General features: G+C 38.5%; 1 protein-coding gene across 4 annotated transcripts; it reads right to left on the reverse strand.

The window, feature by feature from the left end:
• Positions 1–678: 678 nt before the first annotated feature.
• LOC106089016 (polycystin-2-like protein 1) lies at positions 679–21,871 on the reverse strand. Of its 4 annotated transcripts, none has more exons than XM_059361347.1 (10): positions 21,656–21,871; positions 21,113–21,560; positions 17,845–18,069; positions 13,389–13,620; positions 13,090–13,320; positions 12,788–13,030; positions 12,418–12,722; positions 3,451–3,531; positions 3,008–3,112; positions 679–1,083 (listed from the first exon to the last, which is right to left on the reverse strand). In XM_059361347.1, the coding sequence occupies exons 1-10, from the start codon at positions 21,819–21,821 to the stop codon at positions 1,071–1,073; spliced, it is 2,049 nt and encodes a 682-aa protein (XP_059217330.1). In that variant the 5' UTR covers positions 21,822–21,871; the 3' UTR covers positions 679–1,070. The 4 variants fall into 4 exon arrangements, 3 of the variants coding, with proteins under 3 accessions (XP_059217330.1, XP_059217332.1, XP_013110212.2); XM_013254758.2 differs by lacking the exon at positions 679–1,083 and adding an exon at positions 12,343–12,365 and having other exon boundaries at positions 2,979–3,112; XM_059361349.1 differs by lacking the exon at positions 17,845–18,069.
• Positions 21,872–22,831: the final 960 nt, after the last annotated feature.

The following is a 22,831-nucleotide window of genomic DNA, read 5'->3' on the forward strand; positions in this document are numbered from 1 at the left end:
AGTCACCTCTCGACATGCAAAAATTATACTCTATACTACATGAAATTGATACCATGATTATCTTAGAATGGAAAAAGGTGCTCGAGCGTTTTCGAATCAACTTTTTGTTGCATATGCTAATAGGAAGAACCTAAAGTTCAATTGTTTGAATCAATCTCAAAAACTGGCACTTGGAGCAGTTAACTTGGTTTCGTCTTGGAAGTAAGTACTTATGGATTCATTGGACATTCCATTTGGTGTTCATTGAGCAAACAACAACCAAGTCTTATCTGAAATTTAACAGGACAGTCGTTGAAGCCATGTAGATATCAGAAAAGACGCCACATGTACAGTCTTATTGAAAAACATGTTGAGAGGGCCAGGGCCTACTGTAGTTGTCATTAGCATTGTGTGCATCAAAGTTTTCACTGAATAACGTCAAGAACAAAGACAATAAGCAGCAGAAAAACAGAACAACTTGTATATTTTTCTCACTTAAAATATAAGCAAACTGGTCTATAATAACGTTAACTGTTGAAAATCCATGTACAGGCCGCTATTGTGGACATGTTGTTGCATTTGAAATTTGTCCCACCAACAATCTGTCGCTCAAGTCATTGCTATGTCCCATTACGCATTCCAAACCTACATCAAGCTTATATTTTTTTTTTGCTGTTGACTAATTTATATTGAATTGGCGCAGTTTCCTTGTTGTTTTATTTGCATTTTAGACATATCAACGACCTTATAGAAAATGGTGTTGACATAAGAAACAAGGCTGGACCGAACGTATTTGCAAAGTTTTTCGAATGAATTTAGCGCACATTGAAATGAAGAGGCTGTCAGAAGGACAGCAGAATTCCTATGAATGTATCCAGACAGTGACTAGACGAGGCAAACAAACTTCGGCATCTACACTAGTCACATAGCGCAGGCACACCTACACAAGATAGATTCACCAAGCGCGGCTGAGTTTAGGGCATGTGAAAAGGATGCGGAGACTTTAGGGCACTTCTTGTGTCAATGCCAAGCTTTCGCATGATAAAGGTCCCATCATTCGAATTCGTACGTAATAACAGATTTGAACCAGCTCAGGGGCATAGACTGAAAGAGGATTAAGAAATAAGGTGAATAAGTAAACATCAAACAGTTCCTGCCATGGGCTTTCGAAAATTCTTTTTGAAATGGTAAGAGAGCTCAACCTCTCGGTAATTGTCTAAGGTGTATTCTCTTAGTCCCTTAGGACTAGTTAAACGCCGTAACCACTTCTTCAATCTAGCATATATAAAATCTGTTGCTCTAGCGTTTGAACAAATGTTCGCGATCAACCTCCCCCTTACCCCAAAAGTACCACCCAATATGGGACACAAATGAAAGGTATTCAGGAGTAGATTGCGAATATGGTCAGGAAGGAGAAATAGGGTTTATAATTTGTTGGTTTCGGGACAATATGGGTATCAAAATCGAATACGAATATGGTATTAAAATTTGGGTCTAAGTACCCATCGGGCCTCCCAACCCTAAAATTCCCCCAAACAAACATATTGGGCGTTCATGTCAATATGGGCCTCAAATGAAAAGATTCGGGAGTAGATTACGAATCTGGCATACAAAATCAGATCGAAGTGAAGGGGGTCACCCTACACCACAACAACGCTCTAAATGGGCATATGACCCATCATGACTATATTGGACTCGGTTTTTTTGTTTGTCTGAACCGATTTTCTTAAAATTTTTACAGATTGTGTAAGTTTGACTGGAAGGAAACATAGGCTATATAATTTTTAGATATCGGATGGGGGTGGTCCCTCCCTCCTACCCCAACAACGCCATCCAAAACCAAAAGTGGAGCGATAGGGTATCAAATATGGGTATCAAATGAAAGGTATTGAAGACTAGAAAACGAATATCGTATTAAAATTTGGGTCCTAGTAACCAGCGGGCCTCCCCAACCCAAAAACTCCTCTAAACAGATATATTCGACGTTCATGTCAATATGGGCCTCAAATGAAAATATTCGACAGTAGATTACAAATATGGTATAAAAAATTAAGTTTAAGTAATGGGAGGTCGCCCCACCTCCTAGTACCCCAATGCTTATAAAATCTAAAGGGTGATTTTTTTGAGGTTAGGATTTTCATGCATTAGTATTTGACAGATCACGTGGGATTTCAGACATGGTGTCAAAGAGAAAGATGGTCAGTATGCTTTGACATTTCATCATGAATAGACTTACTAACGAGCAACGCTTGCAAATCATTGAATTTTAATACCAAAATCAGTGTTCGGTTCGAAATGTGTTCATTCACCGTAACGTTGCGTCCAACAGCATCTTTGAAAAAATACGGTCCAATGATTCCACCAGCGTACAAACCACACCAAACAGTGCATTTTTCGGGATGCATGGGCAGTTCTTGAACGGCTTCTGGTTGCTCTTCACTCCAAATGCGGCAATTTTGCTTATTTACGTAGCCATTCAACCAGAAATGAGCCTCATCGCTGAACGGTGAATGAACACATTTCGAACCGAACACTGATTTTGGTAATAAAATTCAATGATTTGCAAGCGTTGCTCGTTAGTAAGTCTATTCATGATGAAATGTCAAAGCATACTGAGCATCTTTCTCTTTGACACCATGTCTGAAATCCCACGTGATCTGTCAAATACTAATGCATGAAAATCCTAACCTCAAAAAAATCACCCTTTAATACCCAAATACTAAAAGTTTAGATAAAATCTCCTTTTTAGATAACCTTCTTGCAACAATTTAATTAACTGCCTAATTTTAATGAAAATCCCTAACCATGTTCAGTCCATTACAATCTCGATACAAAGGTTCTCACTGCACTTAAATATTGAGATTTCGCCGCCAGCTTGAAATGATTGATGTTTTGAAACATTTCTCTTTTCTTTGTTTCGTTTAATTAGATTTAACAAAACTTTTTGACTTCTTGGCCATTGGCAAGCGTCGATGTCTAAACAGGAATAATACAAAATGTTTAATAGGTTCTCGTTATCGTCATTTACTTTTTGTTCTTCATTTGTTGTTTTGTTTGAAATTTCAAAATCTGGTCCATGTTTGCTATTAATTGCTCCAGAACCTCTTCCAGCCGAGTAATGCGATTTGTTAAACTGCAATTGAAATAATTATACAAATTGTTAGGTCTTAGTTTTTCTTTTTTCAGTTCAACTACGTAAGGGCAAAAAGAAAAAAATTAAAAACATATATCGAAACAAAAAACATCAGATATCTCTCAAGGCCAAGCTTCTTTGTGTTTAGTAAAAAATTCTTAATAAAATAAAATAAAGGTATCCGAGGGTATCGTTCTCAGTGCTTCTCTACCCTGCAGAGTTAACTGCTTAAGACTTACTTGATCTCTACGTTTATTCAAACATAAGTTAAAGCGGCAATAATTTTAATTTATTTTAATTTGAAGAAATTGTCGAAATTAAAAACTTTGAGCTCTTACCTTCGTAAATCGTAATTGTAATTTGGGTTTTCAGAAACATTATGCAGCTTGTATTCGCTATCAGAGAGCTCCTGAAAATACCTAAAACACAATAACAATTTTGTCTTTATTAGATGATCCCATCTAGTCAAAGTATATTAGTAACAAGTAAAAACGTGCTTAGTTAGGCCGAGACGAATCTTTGAAACCCACCACCATGGGTTCTGCGTAAAATTGACGCAAATTAAAATTAGTTGAATGGCAGAATTTTATTTTCTACGTACCTAATTTCTGTCAAACCAGACAAAATTGAAAGCTTCTAGGAACCGAACAAAGATAATCGAGAGATCGGTTAAAACCGATTTGGACCGTAATTGGCACAGTTGTGGGAAATCGTAACAAAACGCCACGTGCAAAAATGTACCAAGTCCGGCAAACTGTGGCTTCTAGGGGATTCAGACGTGAAATCGAGAGATCGGTCTATATGGAAACTATATCAGGTTATACGATTTCAGCTGTACTATCAACCAAATTTGTTATTCAAAACAGCAAAAATGTTTGCCAAAACAGCAGATTTTGTCTGCTGAAAATAGGAAAGCAGACATTGCTGCTGTTTCAATAAATTTTCCAAGTTTTCCAAGTCTAAGTCGATCTAGCCATGTCCGTCCGTCTGTCTGTCGAAAGCACGCTTACTTTCGAAGGACATAAGCTAGCCACTTGAAATTTTGCACAAATTCTTCTTATAGGTGTAGGTCGGTTGGGATTGTTAATGGGGTATATCAGTCCACGTTTTGATATAGCTGCCATATAAACCAATCTGGGATCTGACTTCTTGAGCCGCTAGAGGGCACAATTATTATCCGATTTGGCTGAAATTTTGCATGATATATTTTATTATGACTCCCAACAACTGTGCTAAGAATATTTCAAATCGGTCCGTAACCTGATATAGCTGCCATATAAACCGATCTTGGGTCTTGACTTCTTGAGCCACTAGAGGACGCAATTACTATCCGATTTTGCTGAAATTTTGCATGACATGTTTTGTTTTAACGTTCAAAAACTGTGCTAAGAATAGTTCGAATCGGATCATAACCTGATATAGCTGCCATATAAACCGATATGGGATCTTGACTTCTTGAGCCTCTAAAGGGCGCAATTATTATCCGATTTGGCTGAAATTTTGTAAAACGGTTTCTCTCATGACTTTTAACATACTTGTCGAATATGGCATAAATCGGTTTATAGCCTAATACAGCTCCTCTATAAACCGATCTCCCTATTTTACTTTCTCAGCCCCTGAAGTGCGCTATTCTTACTAGATTTGGCTGAAACTTTACACAATGACCTCTAATATGGTCTCCAATATTCAGTTCAATTACGGTCCGAAATGAATCATAACTTGATATTGTTCCAATAACATGGCAATTATTTTCTTTTATCCTTTTTTTTTGCCGTGGCTAGAGCTAGACAAATGCGATCCTTGGTGGAGAGTATATAAGATTCGGCCCGGCCGAACTTAGCACGCTTTTACTTGTTATACCCACCACCGAAGGATGGGGGTATATTCATTTTGTCATTCCGTTTGCAACACATCGAAATATCCATTTCCGACCCTATAAAGTATATATATCCTTGATCAGCGTAAAAATTTAAGACGATCTAGACATGTCCGTCCGTCTGTCTGTTGAAATCACGCTACAGTCTTTATAAATTGAGATATTGAGCTGAAACTTTGCACAGATTATTTTTTTGTCTATAAGCAGGTTAATTTTGAAGATGGGCTATATCGGACTATATCTTCATATAGCCCCTACATAGACCGATTCGCCGCTTTAGGGTCTTAGGTCCATCAATGCCACATTTTTTATCCGATTTTGCTGAAATTTGGAACAGTGAGTTGCGTTAGGCCTTTCGACATCCTTCGTTAATTGGACCAGATCGGTCCAGATTTGGTTATTAAAGCTGTCATATAGACCGATCCTCCGATTTAGGGTCTTAGGCCCATAAAAGCCACATTTATTATCAGATTTTGATGAAATTTGGGACAGTGAGATATGTAAGGCCCTGCGACATCCTTCGTCAATTTGGCTCAGATAAGTCCAAATTTGGATATAGCTGCCATATAGACCGATCCTCCGATTTAGGGTCTAAGGCTCATAAAAGCCACATTTATTATCCCATTTTGCCAAAATTCGTTGCAATGGGTTGTTTTAGGCCCTTCGACATTCTTCTTCAATTTGGCCCTGATCGGTTCAGATTTGGATATAGCTGCCATATAGACCGATCTCACGATTTAGGGTCTAAGGCTCATTAAAGCCATTGTCCGATGTCGCCGAAATTTGGGACAGTGAGTTAAGCCTCTCGACATATTTCTGCAATTTGACCTAGATCGGTCCTTATTTGGATATAGCTGTCATATAGACCGATCTCTCTATTTAAGGTTTTGATTCCATAAAAGGCGCATTTATTGTCCGATGTCGCCGAAGTTAGGGACAGTGAGTTGTACTGGACCCTTCGACGATCTTCTTCAATTTGGCTCAGATCGGTCTAGATTTGGATAAAGCTGCCATATAGACCGATCTCTCGATTTAATGTTTTGGGGCCATAAAAGGGGTATTTATTGTCCAATGTCGGTGAAATTTGAGACAGTGAGTTGTGTTGGGCTCTTCGACATTTTTCTGTAACTTGGCCCAAATCGGTCCAGATTTGGATATAGTTGCCATCTAAACCGATATCTCGATTTAAAGTCTTGGTCCCATAAAAGGGTCATTTATAACCCGATTTCACTGAAATTTTACACTGTGACTTAGGTTAGGCTTTTCGACATCCGCGTCGTATATGGTTCCGATCGGTTTATTTTTAGATATAACTACTGTACTGATTATTATTTGGTCCAAATCGGAACATATTTCGATATGACTACTATGGGACATAAGGTATGCAACTTTTACCGGATTTTGATGAAAGGTGGTTTACATATATACCCGAGGTGGTGGGTATCCAAAGTACGGCCCTGCCGAATTTAACGCCTTTTTACTTGTTTCTTCTAACATCCCCTTCATAGTTTAGCAGCAGTCATTTTCAGACAACAATACAGTTTTCAGCAATAAGCCTGCTACTGTGAAATTGCAGTACTACTGTTGTGATAGCAGAACTACTGCTACAATAGCAGCAAAATTGACTACTAAAATTCAGCAGACATTATTTGCTGTTTTCAGCAAACTTTTTTCTATAAAAAGTTTTAGTTAAATCGGAAAAAAATGCGGCTTGCAGGGGCTCAATAAATCAGAACGGGAGATCGGTTTATATGGGAGCTATCTCTAAATCTGAACCGTTATAGCCCATTGGCAAAATTTCAAGCGGCTAGCTCTACGCGTTCGACCGCTATCGTGATTTCGACAGTTGGACAGACATGATTACAGCGACTCAGAATGTCTAGACGATCTATAATAAATATACATTATGGGTCTTAGATCAATATTTCGAGGTGTTACAAAGGAAATGACTAGATTAGTATACCCCATCCTATGGTGGTGGGTATAATTAAAAGGATTATAAATGATAATTCAATTTTTAGGGCCGATGTTGAATGCCACAACTAATTGTCAATTTAGTCATTCCGTTTGTAACGCCTCAAAATAACTGTCTAAGAACCCATAAAGTATATATATTCTTGATCGTCTCAACGCTCTGAGTCGATCTAGCCATCGTCCGTCCGTCTGTCGAAATCACGATAGGAGTCGAACAGGTAAAGCTAGCCGCTTGAAATTTTGTACAGATACTTATTATTATCCGTTTGAACAGGTTTTGGGGTGGGGTTATTTGACCCCAAAGTTTTATACCATTTTGTGTTGTTGGGTTACCATAAGAAGGCATTCAAAATTTCGCTTAAGTCGAAATCACCCGTCTCCTAGGTCTACTGTTTTTGACAATTGGGGTAAGAGGGAGGATCGGCCCCTTGGTTTCACCCCGGGCTAAACTTTACCAACTGTCAAAAATTTTATACGGAATATTAAACAAACAAAACAAATAAAAGTTTGCTTAGTTCGGCCGGGCCAAATCTAATATACCCTCCACCATGGATCGCATTTGTTAGGTTCTTTGTCCGATAGCACTTTAAAGGCAAACAAAGGATAATGGCTAATAATTGCTATGCTGTTGAAGCTATATCAAGTTGTAGACCGATTCGGACCTTACTTGATTTGGAAGTTAGAGGCCATAGTAGAAATCAATGTGTAAAATTTCAGTGAAAACGGAATAAGCATTGCGCCGTATAGGAGCTCAAGAAATAAAATCGGAGCCCACTAGAGGCTCCAGAAGCATAATTGGGAGAGGTTTATATAGAAGCTATATCAGGTTATAAACCGATTTGCACCATACCTCTTATAGTTGTTGGAAGTCAAAACAAATAACTTCACCAAAAATTTCAGCCAAAACGGATTATAATTGCCTTGAGGATCAAGATCCGAGATCGGTTATATGCTGTACCAGGTTATGAACCTATTTAAACCATATCTAATACAGTTGTTGGAAGTTTTACCAAACACCTTATGGAAAATTTAAGACAAATCGGGTAAGAATGTTGACCTCTAGAATGTCGCTCAATAAGTCACGACCCAGGATTGGTTTATATGGCAGCTATATCAAAACGTTTGCAATCCCAATTCGTGCAAAATTTCCCGCCTAGTTTTACGGACAGTCATGGCTAACCGCGCCCAGTTTTATTCTTTCGAAAGATAGCGTGCTTTTGACAGACGGACGGACATTGCTAAATCGACTTGAAATATCAAGACGATCAATAATATATATTGACCCTTTGTTGGGTCTCATATAACAACATAGGTTAGGTTACTTTAGGTTAGGTTACTTCAGGTTAGATTGGAAAGAGTTGGCGGATATGAATCCGCCCTATGCTACTATGGACATACACCTAAGCAAGTAATCGGCTTGTTAAGCGCAGTAAAAACTAAAAAAGTAACCTCGAAACAAAATTTAAGTTAGCAATTCCGTGCTGCTTACAAAATCCTTAATTGTTTTCCACAAAACTCCCCTATGCTGGTTCATGTCTGGTATTGTGTCCCCACATAAGTACCGGTGTTTTTTAGTCGCGAAAGCCGGGCAGTGATATAGGAAATACTCCAACGTCCCATCATCTTCCCCACATTCCCTACCCATGCTATCACTTATCGCTCCGACTTTGCATAAGTGAGCTCGAAGTCCTAAGTGTCCCGTTATGACACCAAAGCAATACTGACCTCCTCCTTACTTCCTTTCAGTGATAGCCACGTCCTCTTACGTTCCGGATCACCCTATATGATTTTCTCAGTCCTACCGACTGTTTCGCTTTTCCACAGTGTCTGCGTCGATCCGAAAGGATTCGGGTTGACCAAGTTTATTGACGGTAGTCCTCTGGCTTTCACCGCCAAATTGTCAGACCTTTCATTCCCTTTACTCCGTCATGGACCGGCACCCAAATCATGAGGACTGTGCCATTCTCAGAGATAGCGTTAATCTCCTTCTTAGACTCCAAGACTATTCGTGGCCTTACCCTTCCAGTTGTTATAGCCCTTATAGCCATTTTGCTGTCCGTAAAGATGTTCACACTCGACGTCCTCACGTTAGTACCACACAACCTCACGCATTCCATAATCGCCCCATCTCCGCCTGCAGAACCGTATTATGGTCTGACAGTCAAAAACAGTTGTCAGTCCCTGGGTTCTTAATGTAGACCCCCTGGCCCACTCTGTCCCTTAGCTTTGATCCATCCGTATAACATGATCTTCCAGACGGTAATACTAGAGTTTCGTCAGTCCAAGACTGTGCCCCTGGCAGCAGTGCCTTGCACTTGACCTCAAGTTGCGTCAAAGGTATCCGGTCGGAAACCTCTTCCAGGTTTCCTATGGTCGCCTCGATTATACCGCGATGGTATGAGATGCCCCTACCCTCAATCCATTCTTCCATTGCCTTAAGTCTCATAGCTGCAGTGGCTGCCCCACAATCCCCACAATTAATCTATATATCAATGGGTCGGATATCTAGAATAGTATCCAGTGCCCTAATGGGCGTGGTCCTCATCACTTCGCCTATGCCAAGACAACATGTTCTCTGAACTTGTTGTATGGTCCTAACGTTGCACTTTTTCTCCATATCAGTCCACCAAACTGCAGAGGCGTAAATAAGTATTGGTTTAATCAGGCTGCTGCAGAGCCAGTATCCTCGGTTTCAAGCCCGTTTTCGAGCCTACGGCCAGTCTACATAGTTCCCAACATATATGAGCCTTCTTAGTACATGCATGAATGTGACACTTCCAATTAAGTTTCCAATCCAATATCACTCCTAGATATTTAACTTTGTCAGATATCGAAATCGTTTTATTGAGGAAACGTGATGCGTTAAATTGGCCCACCTTCGTCTTCGTGAATAGGCATATTTCAGTCTTCTCTGGGTTAACATTGAGACCCCTGGGTCTAGCCCAATCCAATGTCATATGTGGCCCTTCTGCAAAGCTGGTTTGGATCCTTACCCTTAAGAAGAATTATTACATCGTCTGCATAGCAGACGGGTTCAAATCCCTTCTCCGTAATAGGTTATTTATATCGTACTATACATGATTTGAAATAGAACAAGTAAAAGCGTGCAACGTTCGGCCGGGCCGAATCTTGGGAACCCACCACCGTGGATTCTGCTAATATATGGGAGCTATATCTAGTTATATGGACCGAATTGGACAGCACTTAGCGCAGTTGTTGAGAGTCGTAACACAACACTATATGCACAATTTCAGTTAAATCGGTTAAAAATTGCCGCTTGTAAAGGCTCAAGAAGAAGAATCAGGAGATCGGTTTATATGGGAGCTATATCAGATTAAAGGCCGATTTGGACCGTACTTGACTATGTTGTTGGAAATCATAACAGATTATTATGAACATTTCAGCCAAATCGGAAGAAAATTGAGAGTTCCAGGGGCTCAAGATGTCAAATTGGGAGATCGGTTTATAAGGGAGCTATATCAGGTTATTGACCGATTTGGACCGTACTTGACAGAGTTGTTGAAAATCATAACAAAACACTACATGCAAAATCTCAGACAAATCGGACAAATATCGTACTATACATGATTTGAAATAGAAGAAGTAAAAGCGTGCAACGTTCGGCCGGGCCGAATCTTGGGAACCCACCACCGTGGATTCTGCTAATATATGGGAGCTATATCTAGTTATATGGACCGAATTGGACAGCACTTAGCGCAGTTGTTGAGAGTCGTAACACAACACTATATGCAAAATTTCAGTTAAATCGGTTAAAAATCGCCGCTTGTAAAGGCTCAAGAAGAAGAATCAGGAGATCGGTTTATATGGGAGCTATATCAGATTAAAGGCCGATTTGGACCGTACTTGACTATGTTGTTGGAAATCATAACAGATTATTATGAACATTTCAGCCAAATCGGAAGAAAATTGAGAGGTCCAGGGGCTCAAGATGTCAAATTGGGAGATCGGTTTATAAGGGAGCTATATCAGGTTATTGACCGATTTGGACCGTACTTGACAGAGTTGTTGAAAATCATAACAAAACACTACATGCAAAATTTCAGCCATCGATCAAGAGTATATATACTTTAGGGGGTCCTAGATCAATATTTCGAATAAACGGTATTTGAAAAAAAAAACAACTTGTATTTAAATGTATACCACCATTGCCCAATGTTATATATACGCAACAAACTGTAGCTCTTGAACCAGGCCACCTAGGACATTGACATTTTTGTCAGTTTATACTGAGATCAACTCTATATTATATGTGTACTCATAAAAATTTTAGCCACGCCCATTTTAATTTGGGCATGAGAGGGTTAAGTGGACTTTTTCAAGCCCCGCGCTTTGGGCCATTCTAGGCGGGGTGATTTTTCATTGCACTTTGACGATATAGGTTAAAGACAAAAATCTATTTGTTATTATTAGTTTCCTAGAAATGCAAATCCTACAGGAAGAAGTCTAACATAGATATTTACTTAATATTGATGTATATCGTTGGGGATTGCAAATTGGTTATATCGGTTCAGATTTAGATACAGCTCCCGATCTTCCGATTTGACTTCTTGAGCCCTTACAAGCCGCAATTTTTGTCCGATTTGTCTGAGATTTAGCATGAAGTGTTTTGTTATGACTTTCAACAAATGCGTCAAGTACGGTCCAAGTCGATCATTAACCTGATATAGCTCCCATATAAACTGATCTCCCAATTTGACTTCTTGAATCCTTACAAATGCAAATTTTGCCCATGAACATTTCATTAAGGAACAGGGGAAAATTTTTCACATATCAATGAGTGCAGTCCGATTCAAGTTTAAGCTCAATGATAAGGGGCCTCCTTTCTATAGCCGAGTCCGAACGGCGTGCCACAGTGCGACATCTCTTTGGAGAGAAATTTGACATGGCATAGTACCTCACAAATGTTGCCAGCATTAGGAGGGGAAAACTACCGTTGAAAAATTTTTTTTGATGGTCTCGCCAGGATTCGTACCCTGGCGTTCAGCGTCATAGGCGGACATGCTAACCTCTGCGCAACGGTGGCCTCCGTCCGTCTTCTTGAATCTTTACTAGCCGCAATTTTTATTCGATTTGGCTTAAATTTTGCATGCGGTGTTCTATCACGACTTCCAACAACTGTGCAACTGGTCCAAATCAGTTCATAACCAAATATAGGTCTTTTGTAAACCGGTCTCTCGGTCATCCTTGTTTGGTTCCTAGAAGCTTTAATTTTTGCTGGTTTGACAGAAGTTTGGTATGTAGAATAAAATTATGACATTCATCTAAATTTATTTTATATAAATTTTTAGCAGAATCCATTGTGGGGGGTTTCCAAGAATTTGTTTTTGTTAGTTTTGGTGTTTCTTGTGCTTTATCATACCATAAAATTCTTTAACACAAAAGCTGCGTATTCAGATTAAAAAATTGCATCCAATATTTCAGTCGATCAACTCACTCTCTTATCAGTTCATGAACATGCATTCGTAAACGCCCACCGGTCGGAGATATATTTCCATTTGTAAACGAATCCCCGGAAATTGAGTTAACTTCGGCAAAGTCATTCCAATTAATTTGGAAGTCTCCTGAACTTTGCATCTGCCTTTTCCGAGATTTTAAAACAGTTGTCTCATGGGATTTGCAACCGCTACAAAATATATATCTAAATAACTTTGCTAAATATGGCCCAAAATGTGAATGCCCACTGTTGACTTCCGACTTTACAGCTCCGTAGGTGTCATTAATAATAGCCAAAAACATATTCTGCAAAAAGACGAAATTTCATAATTATACGATGAGCACAATACATTTCTGTAGCAGAATCTTACCAGCAGAATAAAGAATACAAACAACACATATGACAGAAAGTATATTGGCCCCAATATATGATTGGACTTCTCAATCAGTTCATATTCAAAGTCACCCAAAAACATTCGCATCAAAGTTACAACAGAAATGCCAAAACTACGAAAATCTGGATGGCTGGTTCCAAAGATCAAGAGACCTAATTGGGCATAAGCCAAAAAGACAATGAAGAACATTACGGCAAAACCAAAAAGATCCTTGGCACACTAAAAAAAATCATTGTACAACATCTGAATCCGGATTGAAAAGGGATTTCTTGAAATACCTTTTTCAATGTTATGCTAAATTGTAACATCGTTTTATTGATGCTTATATATTTGAATATTTTAATCCAGACCAAAAATACACATACTGCCATCATATCAACGTACAGCAGGTTCCAAAAGCAGATCTTATCAATACTCCAAAATGTATTGGGATCATTGTTGGATTTTTGCACAATTTTCTTCAGATAAATAGGGTGAATAATATTGTAAGCAAACGATATGTAAGAAAACTGAAAAGGATGTTATGCATAAAATCTTCAAAAATTGTCCGAGGAAGGAGTTTGGTTTTAAAACTTACCAATAACACGGTAATATCAATCAAATTCCACATCGACTTAAAGTAATTTGCCAGTCCAACTGAGATAAATTCCCCAAGTTCTTCAAATGTATAATGCAGGACCATAAGATAAAAGATCCCTGACGCTGCAAAAACTCCGTAATCGAAGTCTGACCAAATTGAATGTAATTTTAAAGCCTGGAATTGATATGATGTTACCAGACCTCCAACAGGTGGCATTTCAGCTAGTATTCTGTTGAAAAGATTTATTATTATATATTTATTTATTTGTAGTTTTTTTTTGTTTTTTATATGCTTTCAAGATCATGTGTTTTTGGTTGGCATTGACCACAGGGATAAGTACTAAACCAATGGTTGTTCAACTCATTTATTAGCTGGCAACCGTGGGTGATTTTATTTATTAATAAAATCACCATTTGGTTTTAAATCTAAATGTTTTCAAAAATATGGTTGAAAAGTTAACCGAACTGCATCTTATGGGATTTCATCCCTTCATTAGCGGTATTCTTCGACAAATCACCCAGTCAATCATAACACAAAAATTGTCAAAATTAGGAAACACTTTGCACATTACTTCGAAGAAAGCTGTTGGTAATGTTTTGAAAACATTTTAATTTATATGCCCAATTTGGGGATACTGCATTTTGTTTGTTGTCGTTGTAAATGCAAGACAAACATCGGCATACGCCACGTCACATCTTCGTTCCCATCGTTTTTATTGATCTGTTTTTTATACCCTCCAGCATAGGATGGTGGTGGTGTACAAATTTCGTCATTCTGTTTGTAACACCTCGAAATATGATTCTGAGACCCCATAAAGTATATATATTCTTGATCGTCATGTCATTTTAAGTCGATCTAGCCATGTCCGTCCGCCCGTCTGTCTGTCGAAAGCACGTTAACTTCCGAGGATGTAAATCTAGCCGCTTGAAATTTTGCACAAATAATTCTTATTAGTGTAGGTAGGTTGGTATTGTAAATGGGCCAAATCGGTCCATGTTTTGATATAGCTGCCATATAAACAGATCTTGGGTCTTGACTTCTTGAGCCTCTAGAGGGCGCAATTTTCATCCGATGTGGCAGAAATTTTGTACAACGGCTTCTCTCATGACCTACAATATACGTGTCTAATATGATCTGAATCGATCAATAGCTTGATACAGCTCCCATATAAACCTACCTCCCGATTTTGCTTCTTGAGCCTCTACAAGGCGCAACTCTTATCCGAATGAACTGAAACATTACACAATGACTTCTACAATATTCAGAATTCATTTATGGTCCGAATCGGACTATAACTTGATATAGCTCCAATTGCATAACAGTTCTTATTCAATATTCTTTGTTTGCCTAAAAAGAGATACCGCGCATAGAACTCGACAAATGCGATCCATGGTGGAGAGTATATAAGATTCGGCCCGGCCGAATTTAGCACGCTCTTACTTGTTTTAGCTTATCACTTTGTCAAATGGAAAAGACGCATGATGTAGACAAAGCAAAAGAATCAACTTTCGTGTAACAAATCGTCTTTTGCTATAAACAAAGCATTTGTGGTTTAAAAGGAGTTTTGAATTTCTGCGTAAAAAGCAATTCTTTTAACGCTGAAGTTTAACATTAGAATATCGCAAATTCACGACTAACATTCAACGGTGGAGGGAAATGTTACACAGTTACTATAAAAAAAGTACTTCCACAATAATGATGGGTGAAGCAGTTATAGAAAAACAAGATATGGTCCGGTTCGGACCACAATTAAATTATATGTTGGAGACCTGTGTAAAATGTCAGCCAATTCGAATAACAATTGCGCTCTTTGGGGGCTCAAGAAGTAAAATAGAGAGATCGATTAATTGGGTTGCCTAAAAAGTAATTGCGGATTTTTTATTGGGTTGCCCAAAAAGTAATTGTCGGTAATATAGTAGTAATATAGTCGGCGTTGACAAATTTTTTTAATGGCTTGTGACTCTGTAATTGCATTCTTTTTTTTGTCAGTTATCAGCTGTTACTTTTAGCTTGCTTTAGAAAAAAAGTGCGCGAAATTTTGTTTACATTTGTTTGTTTGGCGTCAATTTTAATATGGGTACCACATGTATTGAAAGAAATTCATTTAACAAACCAAATCAACTCTTGTGATATGCACTTTAAACGCAATGAATTCAATCCGTTTTTAAAACGAATCATAACTGGAGATGAAAAATGGATTGTTTACAACAACGTTAGTCGAAAACGATCATGGTCCAAGCATGGTGAACCAGCTCAAACCACTTCAAAGGCTGATATCCACCAAAAGAAGGTTATGCCGTCTGTTTGGTGGGATTGGAAGGGTGTGATATATTTTGAGCTGCTTTCAAGGAACCAAACGATTATTTCGGATGTTTACTGTCAACAATTGGACAAATTGAATACAGCCATCAAGGAGAAGCGACCAGAATTGGTCAATCGTAAAGGTGTCATATTCCACCAGGACAACGCTAGACCTCACACATCTTTTGTCACTCGCCAAAAACTGAGTGAGCTTGGCTGGGAACTTTTGATGCATCCACCATATAGCCCTGACCTTGCACCATCCGACTACCATTTATTTCGATCTTTGCAGAACTCCTTAAATGGTAAAACTTTCGGCAATGATGAGGCTATAAAATCGCACTTGGTTCAGTTTTTTGCAGATAAAGGAATACTAAATTTGCCAGGAAGATGGCAAGAGGTTATCGAACAAAATGGCAATTATATATTTGATTAAAGTTCATTCTAAGTTTTATTAAAAATGCATTTACTTGACTGTATGAGATTTCAGCCAAATCGGGTAGGAATTGCGCCCTCTAGAAGCTCAAGAAGTCAAGTCACCAGATCGGTGTTTATGACAGCTATATCAGGTTATGAACCGATTTAAACCATACTTGGCACAGTTGTTGGATATCATAACAAAATACTTAGTGGAAAATTTCATTCAAATCGGATCAGAATTGCGCCCTCTAGTGGATCAAGAAGTCAAGATTCAAGATCGGTTTATATGACAGCTATATCAGATTATTGTCCGATTTAAACCTTTTTTATCACAGTTGTTGGAAGTCGCAACGAAACACCTCGTGCAAAATTTCATTCCAATCGGATAGGAATTGCGCCCTCTAGAGGGTCAAGAAATCAAGACCCAAGATCGGTTTATATGGCTGCTATATCAAAACATTTACCGATATGGCCCATTTACAATCCCAGCCGACCTAATAGGAAGTATAAAATTTCAAGCGGCTAGCTTTACTCCCTCGGAAGTTAGCGTGCTTTCGACAGACAGACGGACGGACATGGCTAGATCGACATAAAATGTCACGACGATCAAGAATACATATACCTTATGGGGTCTCAGACAAATGTTTCGAGTAGTTAAAAACACCCATCCTATGGTGGAGGGTATAACAAGTAAAAGACCGCTAAGTTCGCCCTAATCTTATATACACTCAACCATAGAGCGCATTTGCCAAGTTCTTTGCACAATATATCTTTACAGGCAAACAAAGTATAATGGATACGAATGGCTATGCTATTTGACCTATATCAGACTATAGACCAAATTGGGCCATACTTAGTTAGGACATTGTAGAAATCATTGCCCCAAATTTCAGCCAAATCTAGAAGATTTGCGCCCTAACGGGGCTGAAGTATTGAAATCGGTAGATCCGTTTGTATGAGAGCTATATCAGCCCTACGGGAATGGGGCAGGTCCTAAACCTGTCACGGGATAGGTCCTCTGGTGAAAGGAACCGGTCCCAGTTCTCGTCCTCTTACATGGATACAACTTTTATAAGGGTTTGTCACTCGAGGTGACGAATTGGCACCATTCCATCACCGTGGAATAGGTCCTGGGACAGTTCGAAAATGATGAATATACTTTGCAAGTATTTTTAGGGGGGGATAACATTAGTAAACAAATATTTTTAACAGATAAGCAATTTTCAACAATAATTAAGAGACCTCTGTAGGCTCAAGAAGAATAATCGGAAAATCGGTTTATATCGGATTTATATCAGGTTGTGATATAAAACGATGAATAATATTGACTAACAGATGATACTTTGGACTAAGCAAGCAGTTCAAGAACAAAGCCATTTCTTCACAGACGAAAATTAAGGCACTGGTACTACAAAGCAAATGTATTTTTAGACGAGGTAGTACTTAGAGTGTTTGTGAGAAAGATTTTTTGCAAAATTTGTGGACCAGTCTGCATCAATAAGTAGTAGGGATATTGGTGGTCTTACAAAGTTTGGTTTTAATGCTAGCTCAATTTGGCTCATCTTAGTACTCAACCCGCCAGTTTAAGCTTGATTGTTTGATGTCACAAGAATACCACTGGATTGTCTTACAATTTCACGACAATCAAGAACATACTCGAAAATATATGATGTGATTTCCATTTGAAAGGCAAATTTGTGTTCTGTTCCTCATAGATTGCGTAGCTACTTACTTAGCATTGCTAAACATCTGGGAATTGGCATTGTACAACACAAACTCCACGATAACAACTCGGGTTCCACGATCAATCCATTTTAATGATTTCAGTTGTTGCAAAATTTCTTCATTGATTGCACGATCGTACGTGAGACTTCGAACATAGCCTGCGCCATAATATTTTCTTATTTCCCCACGAATCGGGTTCACCTTTAAATCGGACAATGTATAAAATGAGGTACTAAAAATACATAGATACAAATTCTATAGTGAGTATGTATATAAAAGACTGCCATCAGAAAAAAATGATCAGGCTCAGGACAAAAGAAGCAACAAATAACAAGTAAAAGCGTACTGAGTTTGGCAGGGCCGAATCTTATACACCCTCCCCGATGGATCGCTTTTGTTCGATATATATTTATAGGCTAACAAACGAGAGCTTTACCAAGTAATGGTCCAATTTGGGGCCATACTTAGCTTGATTGTTGGAGACCAAAATTTCACGCAAATCGGATAAGAATTGCGCCCTATAGTTGCTCAGGACATAAAATCAGGAGATCTGTATATATGGGAGCTACAACAGGTTATGGACCGATTCGGCCCATATTTGGCACATATGTTTAAGGTCATAGAAGAAATCCTTGTGCAACATTCAGGCCAAATCGGAGATCGTTTTATGTGGGAGGCCATACATACCACTGCTATACATGTAGGAAGTATCTCTCAAAAATTTTAAGCGCCTAGCTTTATACCTTCGCAAAATAAGCGTGCTTTCGGCAGTCGGACCGAAACGGCTAAATCGACTTCAAAAGTGAAGACGATCTAGAATATATATACTTTTTTGGGCCTAAGATCAATATTTCAATGTGCTACAAACGGAATAAAGGATATAATATACACCAATCCTATGGTAGAGGGTATAAAAATGTGCTTGGGTATGCCTTCGTTGAAATATGAAATAGTCTGGAGTCGTCAAATCGCATGTTGGCGGCAAACTCACAGGGTCATTTCGAGAGATAAACTTCTCACAAAATGCATCAATTAAAATGTCCATTGATTTACGAGCGGTGTGGCATGTTTCGTCTTGTTGAAACCATTATCAACCCAGTACAACTCAAAGACAAACGGGTAGTATGGCTCGGTATCGTTCTCTGTTGAAATTAACATTTCTCTTCGGATGTTTTTCAAGGATTTTTATATCCACCATCGAAGGATGAGGGTATTTTCATTTTGTCATTCCGTTTGCAACACATCTAAATATTCCTTTTCGACCCTATAAATTATATTTTTTTTGTCCGTCCGTCTGTCTGCTGAAATCACCTCACAGTTTTTAAAAATAGACATATTGAGCTGAAACTTCGAACCTATTCTTTTTTTGTTCATAAGATTTCGGTGATGAACTATATCGGGCTATGTTCCTTATAGACTCAAGAAACAGATTTTCTTGAAATTTTCACAGATGGTGCATAATGACCCCGTGGTAAAAATAGGGTACCACATTTTTTGATGTCGGAAGGGGGGCGAACCCTCCCTCTTACCCTAATTTTCAGAAACGCCAGATCTCGGAGAGGGGTGGTGCGATTTAAGCGACACTTTGTGTGCTCTCATATAGTACCCAAAAAATAAAAATTTGGTATCCAAATTTCGGATGGGGTACCTAAGGGGCTGCCCCACCCTAAAATCTACCAAACATATATTTAGAACAATCACGACAATATGGGACATATTTACCGACCACGGCAATATGGGACTCAAATGAAAGATATTTGAGAGAAGAATACGAATCCCCCAAAACACCCCCCAAACAGGACTTATTTACTGACCATGGGAATATGGGGCTTAAATAAAGGGTATTCGAATGTAAAGGGTGATTTTTTTGAGGTTAGGATTTTCATGCATTAGTATTTGACAGATCACGTGGGATTTCAGACATGGTGTCAAAGAGAAAGATGCTCAGTATGCTTTGACATTTCATCATGAATAGACTTACTAACGAGCAATGCTTGCAAATCATTGAATTTTATTACCAAAATCAGTGTTCGGTTCGAAATGTGTTCATTCACCGTAACGTTGCGTCCAACAGCATCTTTGAAAAAATACGGTCCAATGATTCCACCAGCGTACAAACCACACCAAACAGTGCATTTTTCTGGATGCATGGGCAGTTCTTGAATGGCTTCTGGTTGCTCTTCACTCCAAATGCGGCAATTTTGCTTATTTACGTAGCCATTCAACCAGAAATGAGCCTCATCGCTGAACAAAATTTGTCAAAATTTTAACACATTTCGAACCGAACACTGATTTTGGTAATAAAATTCAATGATTTGCAAGCGTTGCTCGTTAGTAAGTCTATTCATGATGAAATGTCAAAGCATACTGAGCATCTTTCTCTTTGACACCATGTCTGAAATCCCACGTGATCTGTCAAATACTAATGCATGAAAATCCTAACCTCAAAAAAATCACCCTTTAGAATACGAATCTGTTATTCAATTGTCGGACTAAAAACATCCCTCAAAGGGCACAAATTTACGACCATAGCAATATGGGGCTCAAATGAAAGGTCTTTGGGAGTAAATCACAAATTTGATATCAATATTCGGGAAAGTGTCTACGGGGCCACCCGACCCCCACAACACCACCCAAACAGTAAGTATTTTCTGACCATTGCAATGTGAGGCTCAAATAAGAGGGTATTTAAAGTGGAACACGAATCCGATATATATTTTCAAGGCCAACTCACTGAGTGGCCGCCCATCCCCAAAATACCCCCCAAGCCGGTCATGTTTGCCGACTATCGAAATATGGGGCTCAAATGAAAGGTATGTGGGAGTAGACCACATATCTGATATCAACATTAGGGGCCAACTGTCTAGCGGATGTCCCACCACCAAAACAACCCCTAATAATACGTATTTGCTCACCAAGACAATTTGGGTCTTAAAGAGAGTGGAACTAAATATTCATAGTTTTTAGCGCCTATACCCCAAACTGGACATATTTGCTGACTTTTGCAATAAGGAGTTTAAATGAGATGAGAAAATTAATTTGATATCCAATTTTGAGGGCAATTGCAATATGGGGTTCAAATAAATGATATATAGTTACATGAGAATAGAGGAGAACGCATTAGTCGAATTTCAGGAATATTTTCGTAATCATAAAAAACGTTGCTATATCTGGTCCCATATCCAATAATACAATTTGGATCTAATCATATCAACTTTTTTTACTCGGGTTAGCAAATCCCGCCCATTTACATAACATTTGAAATGCTTACTTACTTTTTGAAAAACGGTCTTCGATCCTCAGAATTGTAAGAGTACTCTCTATAGCACGAATTGAAGTATCGTAAGAAGGCCTCATTTACATGACAAGAATTTTCTTTGACACGAATTTGTCGCAAACGTGGAGGTCCCAACAAAATATTATCTCGTAACACAAGACGTCTTTGATCGTCATTCAGTCCATACCCTTCTTCAGTAATGTTAAAGGATTTCGTTTTCTCTTTTCTTGTGCGCGTTGGTTCATTATTTCTATATGCCGTAAACGTCTCACCATGCAAATCATCCAAGAATTTTGTTTCCAAAAAGTTCCATAAATCTAAAGTTGTTACTATTTCTTCAAATCGGACTTCCATGCCAAATTTCGTTTCCATTTCTCGTCCGATGAAGAGCTTTTTCAAAGTTTGGTTGAAATAGAACATGTACAAATGATGGGAGGCATTGGCCACTGTATGGAGAAAACAAATAAGTTTAATTACTACTTGCATTTTGATATCAGACATTTACTTGAATCTACTAACAAATAAGTGCGTCGAATTTTACCTATTGTGCTTGCTATCAGGAACACGCTATATGTGAGAATTTCGCATAACGCTTCTTTTACAGCTTCATCGCTGTCGTATTTTATTGCATCCGACTTCCTGCGCAGAACGTTAGGGTGCTTTAGTTTATTTTTATATTTTCCAAGTAAAAATCGAGGTATGAACATGTTTAAAAATTTTATTTTTAAATGTGACTTTAATTGAATATTGTATTGGGAAGAGCAATTTAATTTTGAATTATAAACAAAGGATATATCTGCCGACATACAAAAAACTAGTTTATCTTGTAGTAAAAATGACAAGTAAAACAAGTAAAAGGGCGTTAAGTTCGGCCGGGCCGAACTTTGAATATCCACCACATCGGGTATACATATAAACCACCTTTCGTGATAATCCGGTGAAAAATGCATAATTTATGCCCCATAACAGCTTTATCGAAATATGATCCGATTTGGACCAAATTCGACATGGATATTGAGAGAGAACAAGTACAAGTCATTGTTCAATTTTGCAGAACAAAATATTGGTGTTTATGGTAGCCATATCCGAATATAGACTGATCTGAACCATAGACGACACGGATGTCGAAAAGCCTAACCATAGTCACTGTGTAAAATTTCAGCGAAATCGGATTATGAATGTGCTTTTTATGGGTCCAAAACCTTAAATGTGACATATTGCAGAAGTATGCAGAGGGGCTTACCTTAACACACTGTCCCAAATTTCGGCGACATCGGCCCATAAAAAGACATGCGTCTTTTTATGGGCCCAAAACCTTAAATCGAGAGAACGGTCTATATGGCAGATATATCCCTATCTGGACCGATTTGAGCTAAATTGCAGAAGGATGTCGAAAGATTTAAGACAACTCACTGCCCAAAATTCTGGGGAAATCGGCCAATTAATGCGCCTTTTATGGGCTCAAGACCTTAAACCGAGAGATCGGTCTATATGGCAGCTATATCCAAATCTTAACTGATCTGGGCCAATTTGAAGAAGCATTTCGACTGGCCTAACACAACTCACTGTCCCAAATTTCAGAAAAATCGGATAATAAATGTGGCTTTTATTGGCCTTAGACTCAAAAGCGGATCGGTCTACATGGGGACTATATCAAGATATAGTCCGATATAGCCCATCTTTGAAATTAACCTGCTTATGGACAAAAAAAAGATTC

The sequence above is a fragment of the Stomoxys calcitrans genome, chromosome 2 (assembly GCF_963082655.1).
Source record: "Stomoxys calcitrans chromosome 2, idStoCalc2.1, whole genome shotgun sequence".
NCBI lineage: Eukaryota > Metazoa > Arthropoda > Insecta > Diptera > Muscidae > Stomoxys > Stomoxys calcitrans.